At 39.5% G+C, this 19,922-nt stretch overlaps 1 protein-coding gene across 3 annotated transcripts in view; it reads right to left on the bottom strand.

Annotated features, from left to right (window-relative positions):
• Nucleotides 1–19,922, bottom strand: part of ntrk2a (neurotrophic tyrosine kinase, receptor, type 2a) — a 105,495-nt gene that overhangs the window by 31,198 nt on the left and 54,375 nt on the right. For all 3 annotated transcript variants that reach the window (XM_037776809.1, XM_037776807.1, XM_037776808.1), the window contains exon 14: nt 3,611–3,799. In XM_037776809.1, coding sequence (XP_037632737.1) covers nt 3,611–3,799 — 189 coding nt within the window. The remainder of the gene's footprint in view (nt 1–3,610; nt 3,800–19,922) is intronic.

Raw genomic sequence — 19,922 nt, 5'->3', positions numbered from 1 at the left:
AACCCCTTAAGACCTGCTTGGGTGGAAACGGTGGAAAAATTGAGAGATACTGTAGACAAAGCCAAGAGGAAGGTGTAACATAACAAAGATGAAGAAAGAGAAATCTCTCCTTCAGTTCAGGACTGTAGCTACTACTGAGGTCAGGTCCTCTGAGAATGAGTTTACATTCTGCAATGAAAACCTTCACATAATTTTACTTTTCTGAGACTCTGTATGTTTAAATTTGACTCCTGCAAGGAATACTTTGACATTTTGAGAAATATTAGAATTCGCTTTCATGCCATAGTTAGATGAAAGGATTAATATATAGCTAGAGCCAGCAAGTGTAAGGATGTGAGCAACTTTGACGAGGGCCAAATTGTGATGGCTAGACGACTGGGTCAGAGCATCTCCAAAACTGCAGCTCTTGTGGGATGTTCCCGGTCTGCAGTGGTCAGGACCTACCAAAGTGGTCCAAGGAAGGAAACCCGGTGAACCAGCGACAGGGTCATGGACGGCCAAGGCTCACTGATGCACTTGGGGAGTGAAGGCTGGCCCGTGTTGTCCGATCCAATAGAAGAGCTATTGTAGCTCAAATTGCTGAAAAAGTTAATGCTGCATCCGATAGAAAGGTGTCAGAACACACAGTGCATTGCAGTTTGTTGCATATGGGGCTGCGTAGCCGCAGACCGGTCAGGGTGCCCATGCTGACCCGTGTCCACCGCCAAAAACGCCTACAATGGGCACGAGAGCATCAGAACTGGACCACGTAGCAATGGAAGAAGGTGGCCTGGTCTGATGAATCACGTTTTCTTTTACATCATGTGGATGGAAACGAGTTCGAGGTGTTGACTTTGCCTCCAAATTCTCCAGATCTCAATCCAATCAAGCCTCTGTGGGATGTGCTGGACAAACAAGTCCAATCCATAGAGGCCCCACCTCGCAACTTACAGGACTTAAAGGACCTGCTACTGACGGCTTGCTGCCAGATACCACAGCATACCTTCAGAGGTCTAGTGGAGTCCATTCCTCGATGGGTCAGGGCTGTTTTGGCGGCAAAAGGGGGACCTACTCTATATTAGGCAGGTGGTCATAATGTTATGGTTGATCAGTTTAAGTGTGTGATTAAGTTAGTTGTTCCAAATGTTTTTAACATTGTTGTTCCTCCATGGCTTATTTTGCAGTTATTGTGAGCTTTATGTCTCCTTCACTCACGCTGAAGAACGACGACATGTTGTGTGTGTGTGAGACGTTACTGACTGCCGCCGCATGGAACGTGAAACCGTCATGTGGCGTCTGCACATGTGTGTGACCGGCAAAAAATCTGATATGAGACTGCTCAAAACCAGCCGGCTTCAATCGGCTGCTGATTGACGGTTCATCCCTAGCTGTTAGTTTAGGAAACGCTTAATTTATGCACCAGAGTTTTCTATCAGCGGAGCATTATAAACATCAATATAGCAGTCGATCATGTTCATTTAATTGCGGGTAGCCAAAATCGTGATTGCGATTAATATTCGATTAATTGTGCAGCCCTAGTTTTAGTGGTGCTGGTAGGCAGATTGTGTTACCTTTGCACAAAGCCAGGCTAGCTGTGTCTTCCTGTTTTCAGTCTTTATGCTAAGCTAAGCTAACTGACTGCTGGCGATAGCTTAATATTTACCATGCCGACACGAGAGCGATGTCAATCTTCTCATCTAACTCTCAGCAAGAAAGCAAATAAGCGTATTTCCAAAATGTCCAACTATTCCTTTAAGGCCAACAAAATAATAAACACAGCATTTACACCTCATTTCCACACAGTTTTGTTTTGTGTCCGTAAATCCATATATTATACGGATTACGTCTCCTAGTGTTCAACGCAAGGAAATGCATTTCTTTACGGATGGATAGAAACACCACTGCAGATATGGGAGAGAAGTTACTACATGGATGCAAAACAGTGTTTTTATGTCTATGAGTTACTGTCTCTTTTATGCAGAGTAATATGATACTAAGTAGGGAAAATAGAGACAGTTATTCTAGTCCGAGTTCAGTTTCTAAGGAGTTGTTGATTTTCAGAATAATTTCCTCAAAAGAGCTGCTCTATTAGATAAAACATGAACAGCTATCTCAATAAATAAAACGAGAAAAATACTAAATATACTAAATAATACTTAAAATAAGACACTTTTTTGTTTTCTGGGTGGGGTTGTTGGTGGGGGGAAATGAATTTATGAAGTCGGAATTTCTAAAATCCTCACTAAATCCCTGCTTCAGTTGCTTGATGGTTTTAGAGAAACAAAAACAACCTATGCAAATCCATGAGAGTTTTACTATAAGTCTCTGAGGTAATTATTGTTAATGAGGTGTTCACTTCAGAGGTAAGCTGCACAACTGAAGCTTTGCAACACAGCTAACAGATCCCGTAATTAAACACGGATCCATCATCTGCGCTGAGTAATTGTTGCCTTATTGCTGCCAGGAAGATGCCTGTGCCATCTTTTAAGTCGGAACGTGTATTCAATATTACAGACCACAAGCTGGTTAAGGCCAATGTTAAAAAAGAGTTCAGTTTCTGGCACGCAACCTAGTGCCACTTTGCCAAACTGTCTCCATCAAAGGCTATTTGTTCGGGTCGGGAAAGAAAGAGTGCCAAATAATCGGTCAGTTACTTCAGTATTTATGCTGCCTGACTGCGAGTCAAAGATGCATACAGAGTAATAGTTGTAATGGCTGTAATATATTAAAAACACACACTCAGGCACATACACATACGCAGCAGTACGTTATCGACCTTCATTGATCCTCAGCGCTTTCATTCTTGTCTTTAGGCTGTAAATCCCAGTCTATCTTTTAGTTATAACGCACGGCTGAAGAGGTCAACCTCCAATCCCCCTCCCATTATTATATCTCCTTCAACCGTGCCCTCAAAAAAAAAAAGAGCACACACACTCATGCGGTTCCATAATTTACTGCAACGCAAGGCCAAAGCCTGGAGAAGCTTTTATTACTTGCCAATAATCCTAACGTCACGTTGATGGACCAGGTCAATATCCTTGTGTGCTCTCTGTCTGTCTATTTGAATGTTCTCCTCGTGTTTCTCTTTTCTTCTATTTCTGTTTGTCTCTTTCTCCTTCCCACCTTCTTTGACCACTTTCTCTTTGCCCTTTTGTCTCTTGCTTTGTTGAATTTGTGGTGTGTACACGTTGTGCTGTTAGATAAATTGGGAGCTGGTCACCCTCAAAAACACCCTCAACTTCTACCTGTAACGGCTCACAGATTCCTGCATGTGTTGCTACCTTCGGTTCTGATAATGTACAGTATGTGTATGAGTCACACTTGGACGTCTCAAATTTATGAATGGATTTGTGCCTAACTTATGCCGGGGTGGGCGCGCGCACACACACTTGCATATAAATAGACTTTCTATTTCCCACTTCTCCCTCTGAATTGACAGCTTATCATCAGCAGCTCCAAGGTCATTGCCATGACAGCAGGATAGATGTTGCCATGGTAACCTCCGTGTATCGCACAAGGACAGTTAACCTGAATACTTGGGAGTGTGTCGCTCATAATGGATTGATAAACATTTCAACCTAGTTCATTTGGGTTACACATTAAAGATAAATTAGTTTTTTTTTTTACTCACATGTGTCAGTTTTGAGCAGGCTGTTTGTGCTCCTGAAGTACTGAGGGTTTTCTATCACCGGGATCTTGGTCATGCCGATGATTACGGCGTCAGGGCCCATTTCTGAGGATGAAGGAGTGTTGCTGCCATTGGAGACGTGGTGAAGAGGAGAGGCCGAGTCATCATCGTTACTGATCACCGAAGATGGTCCTGAGAGAGCAGAGAGAGAGAGAGGGAGCTCAGTTTGTTTATCTTATCCTTACAATGAGGTCCTGCTGTATACATGGCAGCCACGTTAACAGTATAAGGACACAAGAGAATGAGTTAAGTTGTTAAGCTGTTATTAGCAGAGAATGAGGAGATGAGATCACAACGTGGGGAGGTTAAGCTGTTATTGATCACAATAGATAATAGATATAAGAGAAGGAGAGAGAGACGTCAGTTATATTTCATAACATATGCGACAAAATGGAATTCAAATTTGTATTCATGTGATTTAGCATAGAAATAGAGTAGGAGTAGAAGGGTTATTGAACTGTTTGCTGTGGTAATTTGACTAGTACAAAAGAAAATGGCGTGTTTTGTTAGTTGTTATGGTGACAACAGAATCCATGTCAGTGGGGTCATAAAGTGTGTGGTCGCAGCTCGCCGGGATGAGAACGGACGCAGCTCCCGGAGACAGCTGGCTGGCTAGTTAGCTAGGTAGCTTGTCCCCAGGCGGAGGGATTGTTTAGACCCGGCGCTATCGCTGGCCACCAGCCCGCTGCAGCACCAAAGCTTGGCAGAACCGGCCCAAGAGCTAACCAGTCAGCTGTCCAAGCCAGCTAGCTAATTCCACCATGCTCCAAAACACTGCTTACAGAAAACGAGCCGAACAAACTTGTCCCTCATCTGGCGATAGCAGTGTGCTCCGCTGTCACAAGAGTGTGTGGATGAAGCATTAATTTGACTCATTTACATTTTCTATGTGCCTCGTAACGTTACTACTCCGCTGCTCGTTTAGTCGTCTTTACTGCAAAATGTCACCTCAGTCCGCGACTTGTCGCAAGCTGGCTTAGTTTATGCGGAAGTCAGCCTGCTACAACGTTTGCTATTGGCACGGTACACATAAAAATCCTGCTGCGTTGATTTGAATGGGAATGTCTATTTTACTCCTATATCCTATTTTATATTCTGCTATGGTTTTAGCAACACTAAGTTTGCCAGTGAAATGGCAAAGAGACTCATTGCAATGCTCCAATTGTGATCATAGAAGTAAAGTTACAGTGTGATGCCATCGTTGTATTTGATACAGGCTTCACCCTCAAATAAGGCCCTAAAGAGTTAAGGGATCAGTATGTTGACAGCAAGTGCTTAGTGCTTGTCTGATGGTTGAGTCGTGTCTGAGACACCCTCCCCCAACTCCTTTCCGGGAGGTACATATTTGTAATACTGTCGAGAATTACAAATATGGCCAGTAAAATTATTGTGAAAGAACCTAGAACTGAAATGAACCAACTGAATCTTATTTCCTGTCTCAACGGTACTCAACAACCCAGCCCAATACATTTCTTAATGCAGGGCGGTTTTCAGTCTGAACACCCGCTTCTTGTATTTCAGACAGGCTTTCACTCCACCTAAACTTCTCGCTACGCAGGAAGTGGAGGGAGGTACATCCTGGGGTTGACCACATGAGCCCCGTTGCACTGGCCAACACTCACACATCTAAATGTGCAACAGCACTGTAAGAACTCAAGAGGATGATCGACAATAGCATCTGAAAAAGTTAGACTAGTGTTTTTAGGATATGTGGATGAGAAGGTAGCAGCTCCTATAGTGCTGACTTGGGTCATCTTGTTTGGATGAGAGCAAATTAGCAAATTTCCGCATGAGGAAAATGAGTGACTAAGCCTGTAACAGTCCCATTAGAGGGCCAAGTCTGCACAATAGCACGAGGTTCTTTGTCAACAGTGGTTGTTTTCATGTTTGAGTGCTGGGTTATTCTTTTTAGGTCAGGCTCTGCAGCATTTAATGATGGAGTCAGGGAAAGAGAGCGATGAAAGAGTATTTCTACAAAGCTGGAGGGTAACCGAGGAGAATTAATGTATATCCTCAAAAAGAGGGATGCCAGTAATCTAGGAACCTGGTGGAGTAAAAACCAAACCAAAAACCTATTATCCGGTGAAAAGATCTCTGGAGAATAAGCTTTTCTCTGTCAAACTTTGATTTCTGTCACTGTCTCCGTCCAAGTTAGAAAACACAGGATATTAAGCCTGAACGATAAAGACAAAATATCTAACTGTGACAATTTTGACTGATATTGCAATTGCGATATGATTTGCGATATTAGGGGGAATAATTCATCATTATTCTCATTTTCATTGGGTAAAATATAATTATCATTAAAATGATTATGGTGTGACAAACAAAGATGTTTTCTTAAATCTGGAGAATATGGGGGACATGTAGCGCCACAATTAGAGCTGCAAAGATTAATAAATTAGCTTTCAACTATTAAATTGTTCACCAACAATTTTGATAATCGATTAATCGGTTTGAGTAATTTATAAGAAAAAAAAGAGTAAACTTTTTTTTTATTCCAGCTTCTTAAATGTGAATATTTTCGGGTTTCGGTACTCCTCTATGACAGGATGACGTCTTGGGTTTTGGGAAAAAGTGATCAACATTTTTCACCATTTTCTCACATAGATCAAACAACTAATAGATTAATCGAGAAAATAATCAACAGATTAATCGACAATGAAAATAATCGTTAGTTGCAGCCCTAACAACAAATATTGTGCCTCCTGCGATTTGAAAATTGCAGTATAGGTCATATTGCCATTTCGATACAATTTTGATTAACTGTTCAGCCCTACCGGATACTTTTTGAAAGGAAAAATGCAGTAACAACATGAAGCATGGCTCTGAAAACAGAAGGGAGGTGGGACGGCATGAGTCAGACACTGAGCCCAGCCGTTTATAGAAAAAATGGTTTGTTTTGGCAACAGAATGGAGGTGTTGTAGTTTCTAATTAAGACCGTGAAAACAGTCCGTGAAGCTGATTCCATCTTCACAAGTTTGTCAGTTATAATACACCTTCATGACATTGCAGCTAATTGTCTGTGTCTTTAGGTTGAGAGCCAAAGCAAACAATGCCGGCACTAAATAACGCCTACATTTGCAAGTGCATACTGGCACAAATTGTTGCTCTCTCTCTCTCACATATGGATAAACATACGCACACAGAGATAAAGCTACTAAACACTTTACAACAAAACTTTCTGTGACCTTTAACCCCTAGTATTACAACCTTACAGGATAGGTTCACATTTTTGTCTTTAAACAATATGCCTGTATGCATATTGAAAGCATTACTGGTCGCTGTAATTGTTCCTTCTGTCAAAATGTGTAAAGAGGAGGTTGGGACGGATGGTTCAACAACACATTGGACTTATAGGGCTGCACAATTAATCATTAGTCATTGTGGCTTCCCACAATTAAATGAACAACGTTGACGTTTTATATGCGTCTCCAATCATAGAAAACTCTGTGATCTCAATATTGATCAAAATAATCTAGATTATTATTTTGGCCATAATCGTGCAGCTCTTACTTTAACACAGGAGACTTCTTTTTGTTTCTGTTTCCCTCCATAAGTCAAGGTTGTTTAGCATGACAGTTAACCATTACTTTAACTACATGCTTATTATTGTAATCATGACAACAAAGCTCCCCTAACCTTAACTAGTACTTATTTGCACCCAAGCCGTGATTTTTCCCTAAACCTGACCAAGTTTATTTTGTACCTAAACAAACCTTAAACATAGTGTTGTCACATCATAAAACAGACTGACTGTGACAGAGAGTGATTTGGGACGATTTTGTAAGGCACAGACGAATGATCTTGATGACATTGTCCTGCCGATTATGGCGTCAGATCAGGAGAAGAAGAAGTTCTAGAGGGCATGGAGAGGACTTGCACAACCAACATAGTGTTTGTAAATGTAAGAGTGTATAAGTGTGCTCCTGCCCTGATAGCAAACAAGCCTTCAAGGTTATAAAGTAGGTCTGTCAATCGATTAAAATATTTGATTGCATGATTGATTACGATTATTCGCAAAATAATAACACATTTTTTATCTGTTCAATATGTACCATAAAGGGAGATTTATCAAGTATTCAATACTCGTATCAACATGGGAGTGGGCAAATATTCTGCTTGATGCAAATGTATGTATATATTTATTATTGGAAATCAATTAACAACACTAAACAATGACAAATATTGTCCAGAAACCCTCACAGGTACTGCATTTAGCATAACAAAATATGCTCAAATCATAACATGACAAACTCAAGCTGTCAGTGTGTCAGTGTGCTGACTTGACTATGACTTGCCCCAAACTGCATGTGATTATCATAAAGTGGGCATGTCTGTTAAGGGGAGACTCGTGGGTACCCATAAAACCCATTTTCATTCACATATTTTGAGGTCAGAGGTCAAGGGACCCCCTTGAAAATGGCCATGCCGGTTTTTCCTCGCCAAAATTTATTACAAGTTTGGAGCGTTATTTTGCCTTCTTCCCGACAAGCTAGTATGACATGTTTGGTCCCAATGGATTCCTTAGGTTTTCTAGTTTCATACAAGTTTCTATCCAGCTTTAAAACTGAGCCCGCTACAACCTCCGAAATATCGATTGAGTTAATGCGTTAAAGAAATTAGTGGCGTTAAAGCAATTTTGCGTTAATGCATTATTAACGCATTCACTTTGACAGCCCTATTATAAAGATGAGAAAAACATTTTCATAGTCTTGAGTTTAAATGGATGCAGGGTGATAATTCCTAAAACTTTTCCCCACTCCTTCTATTTCTTGCTTTATTATGATTATTATTATAATTATCATCCACACATGTCTGAGTTTTTGTAGTCCTGTCATCATGATGTCCTCTGGAAATACTCTCAGCACATGATAAAACTAGAGGAGGAAAAGCTTCCAATGCTAACACAGAAAATAACTTAATGATAACCGGCAACGCTTGTAGATTATCCTAATCACTCAGGTACATGGAGGGGTTAGCAAATTACTGCTTTACAGCGCATTGTCCTCCAAGTACTGTAATAAAAGTGTGTGAGTGATTGTCTACTTCATGCTGCTAACTCAGTTATGCATTCTTCACTGATTTAGGGGTGTGAACGAGAGAGAATGTGGGTGTATAAGAATCTTTTAAAGAGCATAATTGAATGCTTCCATTTATTCTTGGTCTTTCATCAGCTCCTCACTGTGTGTCAGTTGAAGAAAAATAACACTAGAGACATGTTAGAGCATGGGTCTCATCATAGGCATGGAAACACACACACACACACACACACACACACAGGGAGTGAACATACAGTCCTTCTCCAGACCTCTTCAAGACTCGAGCACAAGTCTGCAAACATTGTATTATGAGTTGAGATTGATTTCCCATGAGCACAAAATACAGTAGATCTATTCCCTGGTGGGTTCTGCTGAATTATAACGCTGGTTGACATCGTTCATTTCCTCCGTCCCTGGCCTCATATCAGGCTCTAGTGCTGCTGACAGGGCTTGATTGAGAGGGAGACACTGAGAGAGTTTGTTTGCGTGAGAGTGTGTGTGTGTGTGTGTGTGTGAGTCTAAACCAGCCGGTATGTGTGTGTGTGTGTGTGTGTTGGTGACTCATGTGAGGATTGAAAAGGCCTTGAGAGAAAAAAGGAATGAGAGCGAGAGCACAATAGTTTGTTTTTTTTGTGTGCAGGGATGTGCACACTTATATGTGCTCTAAGTGTGTACGTGTGTGTGTGTTTGTGTTTGTTGGGCTGTGATGTCTTCCAGCAGCATCTTTCTGTGTCTCCAGGATCAGACTTGTAATGCTAATGTGTCACTATGAATGAATGGACCCTAAAGAGTGATGAAGGGGGAGTGAAAGATGAATACCAAACAAGTTGTAGGGGGAACTAAAAAATATTATTAAACTCTTTGCTTTGGACTAAATGCTCTTTGCAATTTCCTGACACAACGGGAAAACCATGTAAACCCCTCTCCAAAATGTCAACTCGTCATGCTTTAAACAAAACAGTATTATTATTATCATTAGTAGTATCACTATTACAGTATGTGATTTTTTTTCATTATGTTTGTTTTTGCTTTTTGTGTAATATATTGTATTACCTTAATTATTCATGTTGTGTATTTGAATTGGGGGGAGAGGTAAAAAGGGAAAAAAATAAAGATTTGGTCAAAAAAAGGAAGAAAATAAAACGGCCTTGTTTTAAGCTTTGTGATAATACAGACTTTCTAGCTAATTTTCTAGGTAATTCAATTTTTTAACCCTAAAATGAGGATAAATTAAGATTTTGTCAACCCATAAAGGCAAATTCAATCGTTCGGTTTCTCTGAAAATGTACAACTCACCAGATGTAGAATTGTTTTTGGGACACAGCAGAAAGTAGAATTATTGTACTACAGTATTAGCTGACAGCTGCTACTAATCATAAATTCTATAAGAGTTGTACATTTCATTTATTACTATTTATTTGTTGTTACTAAATAAATAGTAATAAATGAAATGTACAACTCTTATAGAGTTTGCATTGTTTCAGCTCCCAGTCCTAAATGACGGGCTGTTCAAATAGGATGCGGTTTCCAAATTTCTCTCACTGGAGAAATTCTGCATTCAAGGAATGAAGCAGTTAGTTTTGGGCTGTCCGAGTTATCTATAATTACTTGCAGTGTTTACCGCTCCGAGATTATCTCAACATAACAAAGGGAAGAAGAAAAACATGCCGCACACAAGAGCGCAGGTTATTGTCTGTCAGTATGTGTGTGTGTGTGTGTGTTTGTGTTGGGAGGGGCTGAAGATCATTAACGTAGAGAGGTCCCAGGGTCAGATCGTTATAAATACCGTTAAGCTGAGGGGCAACAAGAGCCGGCGTGCATGTGTGTGTGTGTGTGTGTGTGTGTGTGTGTGTATATGAGAAAGAGGTGGCAGAGGGTCCGCAGGGATTGACTTGGTAAAAGGGGGATGAAAAGATGTAGAGCGAGGAGGTGGAGGGAGGAAGAGAGAGATGGACAGGAGAGGTGAAGGTGTAAGTGGGGTTGGGTCACGACCCAACACTGTTAATAGACATGGAACCGATGTTTAAACTGGTGGAGACTGGAGCTCCTCGCAGTCTGCTCGGGTTAACAGTCAATAAAATGCATTGCCTTGCTTTCAAAGTTCAGGTCATGACTGAGAGGTGGGTGGCATTGAGAATGAGCACTGAAAACGGCAATTACAGTATGTCATTGTTTCTAAGTGTATTTGTCTTTTAAATTACAGGCAAAAGCACTGCGTTGTGATCGTCAGGTGTTTGAGATGTCGGTGTATTGGAATGAATGTGATGAAGATAAGGTGGGTTACAAATTGTGGACTTTGTGGGAAACATTTTCAACACGTGCAGACGTGTCTTCAGCTCATTTTGTGCCACCCAGGATGAATTTGCAACTACATTTGCCACTTTGCATTGGCCTTTGTTGAAGTTGCACCACCTACCAACTACACAACTTTAGTGATGTTGCGGTGATCCCAGGTCTGTACTTGGTGGGTACAATGTTACTACAACCAATTACAATGATGACCAAAAGTATGCAAATAAGATCCAAGTCGCATGAAACTACACATCACACAGCACCATAGAGTGCTGCAGGAATGAGTCCTAAAATGAGTTAGCATTTCTGCACTTCCGATTCACTTGTCTCGAAGTCAATGTTTTTTTTTTTATTGTTTTTTTAGTTAGATCCTGAAATAAGGTCTGTGGTTAACACAAGCTTAAGAGATTTTAATGTTTTGTTCTACGATAGAAAATACGTCAATAAATATCCCACTTGTGAATTTTTATTCTTTTGCGTGTCTTAAAAAAGGTGGTTGCTAACAAGTGGCCAAATGAGCCTACTAAACGTCATCACGTCAAACATTAGTCCACCTTTAGCTTATGACGGGTACACACTACACGAGAATCAAGCCCATTTTGGGCCCGATTCCCACCTCGCGACAATCGTCAGCAAAGCCTCTATTTTTTTGATGGTTCTAAAGCCTATCTTTCCAGATACTCTTGTGGCGTGAGATCCAGAAGTCCGTCCTGGTCGCACAAATTTCAAATAGTAAATATTAAACATGTTCAACATTTACGATCAGATATCCTGTTGTGTGGGGGGAACCCAGACAGTTGATGATACAGTCACATGAGAAAGTACGATAGCCAATTGAGAACCAAGCTGACTGAAGCGGAAGGACAACCACCGCCGTCATTGCCGCCACGGCTAATGCATGAGTTAATGCAATACCGCCCATTCAATCGTAGTACAGCTCATGAACAGTGACATTGTTAAATTAATGACGTCTAGTCCACACGGCCTGCTTCATTAGAGGTTTATGTTGAGTGGTGGAAATTATACGCTCGGTGAAACTGAGCAGCTGTGTTTCGTCGACATACAGTAGTTATACAAGCTTGTCAAGAAAGAAGGAAAATCCCTCCACTATGAATGTCAAGGGGATGATAGAAACTTAAGTGCTGTAGTTTAAAAAACAGGTGTTGACATTTTTTGGACACCCATCTCGTTGCTCCAGTGTTTCTGATTTACAGAAGATAAATGGGTACTGGGAATTCAGTCCACTGTAATTCAGCCAAAATGCAACCCTGAGGCATTGTGCAGACATTCAGAGATATTGCAAGGGAAATGGGTGATGGTGGAACTACAGACGCAACACACCAACGACTGTGAGTCACACACAGTGTTACACGGCTACGTCCATGTGGACAGGCCATTCTTTAGCTCTTTAAGTTGCTGCTGTGACACCGGTGTTGCTGTGGGAGCCCGAGGGTTCAGGGATCTGGAGTGGAGCAGGAGTTTTATGGCAGGAGCCTACGCCGGAGCTGAGTTAAAACGATGACTGTGAGTGACTGTATTGATCTCTCTTAGGCTCTCTGGGTACACCTCAGACAAACTGAAGCCATTTACTGCTGCACGTTGCCCAGGGCGATGGATGTAGAGAGGCCTATTATGGGATTTAAGGACATCAGGGCCTGTCAGTCAGTCTGTTAAAACAGCTTGGTTGTCTTGTGCCAAGAGAGGAACAGCGGGAGCAGTTGTTAGCAGATAATAGTGGATTTCATGACTTGAGATTATTTTATTGGCGGTAGTCAGTGAGGTCAGAGCGCAAGATTGGTTGAAATATGGGTTCAGATGCGATCCGGAGGGGGTGATGGACAGCCTAGATATCAGGTACAAGTTGACAAAAACAACAGATTGAACAGGCAAGTGTTCAACTCAAGTTTCCTCTCTGCAGTTGGTACATTTACTGCAACCATTTTGGCTCTAGCTGCTGGCTGAATATCATGTACCAGATCTATTTTTGAGATATTCTTGACAATTTCACAGGCGTAAATGTAGAAACTTTGGCTGCCACATAATAATTTTGCCTCTTGCTGAAGAATACATGACTACAAATCAAAAAGGCAAGGAATTCCTTCATGTAAACTCTCTAACTCTGTCTCTGTTGGACGTTTTATCCAAGCAGTCAGTGGAGCAGTCGCTTAGGCTGCAGGGCAAACACAGGACTGCTGCCACTGTTGACCCCAAAGGTCTCGGTGACCCCTTAAGCCCATCACAAATACGTAGAAACACACACTCACAGATGACTGGTAACCTGAACTCCGTGGTCTCTAAACTGTGCTGTCACCTTGCTGAACACAGGAAGTAATCTATCGATCCATGAGGAAGGGGGATGGAGGGATGCAGGAGAGAGAGACAGACAAGGGAGGAGAGATAGCAGGAAGGAAAGAAGAGCGTAGAGAGCTGCGGAGTGGCTGGCTGACAGACGGGGGGATAAATAGAGTCCAAATAATGCAGGGAAAGAAGAAAAATGCAAATGAGATTTTAGATTTTGAAAGCCTGAAAACATTTTTTGCTAATCAGTTTCTTTCTCTGCAAGAACACACAGTTTTCTGCCAAAGTCACAACAGTTTGGGTGATTTTTCCACGAGGGATTTTTATATTTTGTTCTTTTCACTGGTTTGAAGTGAGGCAGGGGTCAGCTGGCCATGCGCCAATCAGGATTTAGCTGAATCTAAATGTGATGCCAGTTGTGGGGTTGTTTGCTTATGTTTCCAGGCTACACCCACACAGTCCTGATGAAGCAATTTTTAGTGTTAATAAATAATAACTAAAGATATTTTTTATTAAACTATAGCTTTAATTATTGCTTATTTAGTCATCAAAAAGTTGAAAAACTCTCTGCCCACCTGGATATGTGACAGGTGCGTCGGAGGAAAGCACAACTTGTCTCGCTTGCTGCTGACATAGTTATTGGTTTACAAACGTTTATGGTATTTATTGTCCTCTTCACAGTTTTGCATTTGTAAGATTAAATATTATCCCTTATCATATCGGTATCGGACAGATAATTATCTGGAATAATCTCTGGAATATTTAATGTTATAGAGAAATACTTGGAAATCAAGTTTTCAGGGACCTTAAAGGCTCTCCCTTGAGGTTTTGGAAATTCTTTCATAGAATTAAAACATGATAAATTGATGACAAATGGAAAGGGCTTATCCAACAGCATTTATCACATTTTGTTAGAGCTGCAGCTAGCGATTACTTTCATTATTGATTAATTGTTTAATCTATGAAACCTAGTGACAGTAGAGACAAAATGCCAATCATGACTTCCCAGATCCTAAGGTGACGTCTTAAAATGTCTTGTTTTGAACGACCAACAGTCCAAAAAAACTCCCAAATATTTAGTTTTCAATAATATAAGACAAAAAAACAGCAAATCCTCACATGTGAGAAGCTGCAACCAGAGAATGTTTGGCTTTAGTTTCACTATTTTTACTAGAAAAATGAGTGAAACTATTAATCGATTCTGTCAATTTAATCGATCAATCAATTGACCTCTATATTTTATTAAACAGTAGTTTAATAGTAAGTTTTATTTATCATTGTATAGAGCATGTACGTTTAATTTTGGGGACATCTTATGATAGTAAATAGCTTTGAAATAAATGTCTAAATTATTTTTAAAGAAAGATAAAAGGTATAAAAGTTATACATAAAACAGCAAACTATTTAAAAGAGAGACAATGGAAATAAAGACAGAGGATATAGTATGAGGCATGAATAGAGGGAGAAGGGCTAACAAAGAAGAAAGGGCAGCGAGATGGTGGGCTGGATGGATACAGTAGATCGGTAGAATTTCCTCTACGCTGCAGTTTGTTAAATGTCCGCATGAATCTGCCTGTATAAGCCAGAAATCCTCCTCCTCTTCGGCCTAATGCAGAGCCCTATCATATTCCCCTTTCCTCTGTACCAACCACTGGTAAAAATAGACATTTCCTCTTCTCTCTCTGTCTGTCTCCCTGCGTCTGTCTCGCATCATGTATCTACTTTCTCATTTCCATGCATGTGTCTACCTCCCCGCTTTCTTTCGTCATCTTGTTTTTTTTCCCACATCCTCCTCTCTTCTTCTCTCTCTTTCTTCCTTGTAGCCTCGTCAGTCTGATCTTTTCTATTTTTAATATTCAACCCACATTCACCTTCTCATATGACACACTGGAAGACCAATTCCTCCTACTGAAGGCACTCTGAGGTGGTCAGAGATGAGAAAACGAAGACGCAGGGAAGGAGGTGACAGTGAGAGGAATTCAAGTGAGAAAAAGGACATGTGTTGTTGTGTTTCCGGTTCTATAATATAGCACCAGGCATCTGTTCAATGTGGAGAAAAATGCTTCAAATATTGATCATGTACTCAAATTAGAAACATATTTATGAAACAGAATCACAACTTTTCTTTTTCATCTTACATCACCATGTGACCTGTTAATAATGCTTAAATTAATGGAAAATAATAAATAAATCCTAATAAATCTTAAATCTCAATATTCTCAATCTATCCAACCCACTGTGGAGGGACGTCATAAAGTCCATTTACTTGCTTAACCCCCTGAGACCCGCGGTACTGCGGGCGATCCCGACCGATTTTACTGTCTTTCAGAGGTTGTAGCAGGTTCAGTTTTAGAGCTGGAGTGAAGGTAGGTAGTGAAGGAATCCACTGGTAACAACCATGTCATGGGAAGGAGGCTAAATAACGCTCCAAAGTTTGGCTAAATTTTGGCGAGGAAAAGCTGTCATGGCCATTTTCAAAGGGGTCCTTTGACCTATAACCTCAAGATATGTGACTGAAAATGGGTTCTATGGGTACCCACGAGGCTCCCCTTTACAGACATGCCCACTTTATGATAATCACATGCAGTTTGGGGCAAAAACATGCAGTTCTTTTAATGCAGTATAAATATGTTATTTTCCCCTATTCTAAAAATGGTGTGTTTGAATATTTCTGCATACTGGGGTCCCTAAACGGTATTGCAATTGCATAAATTGGGGATGACTGTAAAGCTGAGACTCTTGTGGATCCAATGAGGCTAACTGTATTCATGTGTGATGATGTTAGTCCCCATAGTAGCCATTTTAATTATATTGAGACCATTTTTTGAAACTTGACCTCACTGTATAAAATGACCTGTGGTGACCTCTAGGATAATCACAGCCTCATGAAACTTTACAGCCACAAACTACAGACCTAGAGCATTCAGAGGATGGGTAGCTTTCCTAGGTAGATTGACAATAAGGGGGGTTTCTGAGCAGTTTCCAGAACAGAAGCGCTCGCCATCCAATCGTCAAAAAAAATAAATCTCTAAATGTCAAAAGTTTTGATAAAAAAATCAAAACATGGCTTTTTCTATGGTTTTCCTCAAGGTTTTGGTATCTTAATGTGGTATTTTGGAGACATTATTGACCATTTTATATCAATTCTTGAATGGTAAAAAATGGTTAAATTCATTTTACAAATAGTGTCAACACTTGTTTTGCAAAAAACAAAAAAAGGCCACTGTGACTGATATATGATCAGATATTATATTATTAGATTGTAAATACTAATGCATCACAGTTTCAGCAGCAGTTTTTGTATTTACTTTTTGGACTTTTTCTCTAATCTTCTTGAACAGTTATTTAAATGAGAAGTTTAGTAGGGAGATGTTTTTAATGTCTTCGCAGTGTTATTCTTAATATGAAATATAAATAGTAACTTTAGCTGTCAAATAAAATTAAGAGTAAAAGGTGAAATATTTCCCTCTGAAATGTAGTGGAGATGAGGTATATACAGTTGTAGCATAAAATGGAAATATTGAAGTAAAGTACACATATTGACTCAAATTTGGGCTTTAGTAAATACATTCCACCAACGTCTGTAACGTTCTGTGATCTACAATCTGACATTCATTCCCACATCACGCAGCACTTTGCCAGGTGTGCTGAGGTGAGAAAGCAATGAAGGTTTAAACTTCTCTCTCTAGGTCTCTTTTTTTCCTTCTTTGCACAACTATTTCTATCACTTTTCACGTGAATAAACGAGGGCAACACCAGGAGAGATTGCTTGACCGCTTGCACAGTTGACCCCATATTTAAATGATTATTGAAACTCACCCGTCTCACCTTTGAGTGTGACCACTTAGTCTTCCAATGTGGTCGGATGACAAATTGTACAAACTAGTTCTTTTCAAACATAACCCAACCTTAGCACTCTTTCTGCAATGAGTGCATTTACTATTGTTACTTTAAGTACATTTTGCTAATATACTTACATACTTTTACTTAACATCTTTTGTGCAGGACATTTACATGTAATGAGATACAATATTTTTTTGCAGTATCATATTGTTACTTTTATGTGAGTAAAGGATCTGAATACTTCCTTTCAATACTTCAAGCTTAACCCATCCCACTATATTAAAACTCCTTACTCCATGAGTATAAAAGAAAAAAGGGTTTGTACTGTAATTAGATTTGGGCAGTGGGACTGTTGAAAATCCTTACAGTCATGCAGTAAAAAAGGAAAAGCCTTGATGACTTGAAATATTGTTGCTGCTTACAGTTAAGAGATGGACAGACTGAAAGAGATGGAAAGAAAATATGATTTACAGAAAAGAGGAAGTACAATGAAAGAGGATTTGGATGTGGTATTGGTTTCAAAGCCAGAGTGGTCACAGATATATTCGGTTTCATGTATTGTGTCTGTCTGAGCCTTTTGTAATGATAAATAGAGGAGCACACAATACAACATATGCACAGACACACAGACGCACACCTAAAAGCTCCTGCACTTTCAGATGAAAAAGACACATTTACACATGAGGTACACCAATAAATGATTTCTTTTATTGAAATGAAAAAAAAAACGTTCTTTCTTCTGAAGCAGGAAATATATTTTTCAAATGAGTCTTTTAAGCAATTATACAGAACGGCCTTTGAACGCAGCTTTGTTCAACTTTGCCTTTATGCTGAATATGACATGACTTGACATGTTTTTTGTATGCTGACGATGGTATACAGGTTGCCATTGTGCAATTACAGTACTTAAAGCCCCTGGAAAGACAACGATTGGCTTTTAATTATGTATGGGTGGTCTACCGTAGACTGCTATATGTAGTTAGCCGCGTAGTCAATCTAACTAGCAGACTAGTGGGGTAACGTTAGTTAATAATAAGATCAAAGGTTTCATATAGAAAAGCTAATGCTAACTGTTCCATGTAAGTGAATGGAAAATCCTAAAACGATTAGCGTCATACTCCGGGATGTTTATAGTAAAACGTTTAACCTAATGCTAACCGTTCCATATACGTGAATGGAAAATGCTAAAATGATTAGTGCCATAATCCGGGAGGTTAAGTTGAATAAAAATACAGATTTATGTGCTTTAACCTAGTAAATTGATTAGTCAAACTTTCTAACCAAATAGGGTCCATTTGATAGATTTGGTAGTTTATTCCATCATGGAAACAAAACATTTTATTGATTGAAAGGACAATAAAATGGCAATGTTACTTGAGCTGAAAAGGAGCTGTCAATCAAAGCCTGATCTGATCACGCCGCCACAATCCTGAGAGAAAGTTTGAGCATCCAGATGAGCTGTTTTTGAATTAGGTTTTCTAATAGTTATGAACATTTATTTACACTCAGATTTTTGTGCATGCTTAATGAGTCACTTCCCTTTGATATCATATATGTATTTTTACTATTTCAAGCCAACTTTCCAGAGGCTTTAAATGTATCAATTCTTAAAATTGAGGCTTTAGGGACTGTGCTGCAGGGGACATACAGTACCATTGCTGATGGTGACATGAAAAATGAGGTATGGTAATGTCTGTCACATACAGATGAAGGTAAAACAGGCACTCGTTCAGTTATAAAACAATAATCTTGTGTATCAGAATGTACAAAGGAAATAAAAAGGACAAATACAATAATGATAAAACATAAAATAACATTCATTTCCAGTTCAAAACCTACTATACTGTACTATTTCCCAGTGTTAGCATTTTGTAAATTTTTAGCTCAAACATCTTTAACAATTACAAGAAAATCTAAAAAAATGTTTTTCATTTTACAACGGTCAAACATAAAATATGCACAATTATGTGCAAAAAAAATCAAAGTAATTTAACCCTAAAATGAGCCTAGCATCCTGTTTATAATAGGAACTATAAGGGTTTAAAGGACAATAACTTAGAGCCTCTGAACCGCAATGCACTCTATTTCGTTTAGTCGTACAGAGGAATCTTGAATCAGCCTCACTCTTGTTTTTGTTACCTTTTTTTTAAAGGAATAGTTTGACATTTTGGGAAATACCGCTTATTTGCTTTCTGGCGGAGATTGAAATGAGAAGATTGATACCAGCACCTGTAAAGCTCATTAATTAGCATACAATCGAAGGGTATTTCACAAAATGTTGAACTTTTGCTTGAAGTTGTGGACACAACAGAGGTCATTTTTACTCCTTTTAGATATCAGAAAAGTTTAAATACTGGTCATGTCACATTTGGTTTTATCCAAGTAATTGTTCTACTGATATGGCTGTCCAGTGGTTGATAAAACTCCACTTTTGCACTATGAATACATAGAAAAATTGACTGTAAATTATCATTTTGTAATATATGTACTAAACAGTTTTAGTTTAAATGCAAGTTCAGACTCATAGCAACAGACACAAAAAGTTACATTCATGTTGCTGAAGAAGCTAGAATTACAGACTTGATCATGTCTGGTTGATGTTTTCCCTCCATAATAGAAAACACAATCTTTCTTTCTTTCTTTCTTATAAACACACACATACTGATGAGCACACAAACACACCCTCAGACACAGACACACAAAAAGACACCCACACTCCCCAATCTTCCCGCTCCATTCACTTTCATCATTACTTGCTTCAGGGCTATTTTAATTAGTT

Source organism: Sebastes umbrosus, chromosome 8 (assembly GCF_015220745.1).
Source record: "Sebastes umbrosus isolate fSebUmb1 chromosome 8, fSebUmb1.pri, whole genome shotgun sequence".
In the NCBI taxonomy this organism is placed as follows: Eukaryota; Metazoa; Chordata; class Actinopteri; order Perciformes; family Sebastidae; genus Sebastes; species Sebastes umbrosus.
Note: the sequence above shows the minus strand (reverse complement) of the source record. Positions and strands in the feature narration are given on the sequence as shown.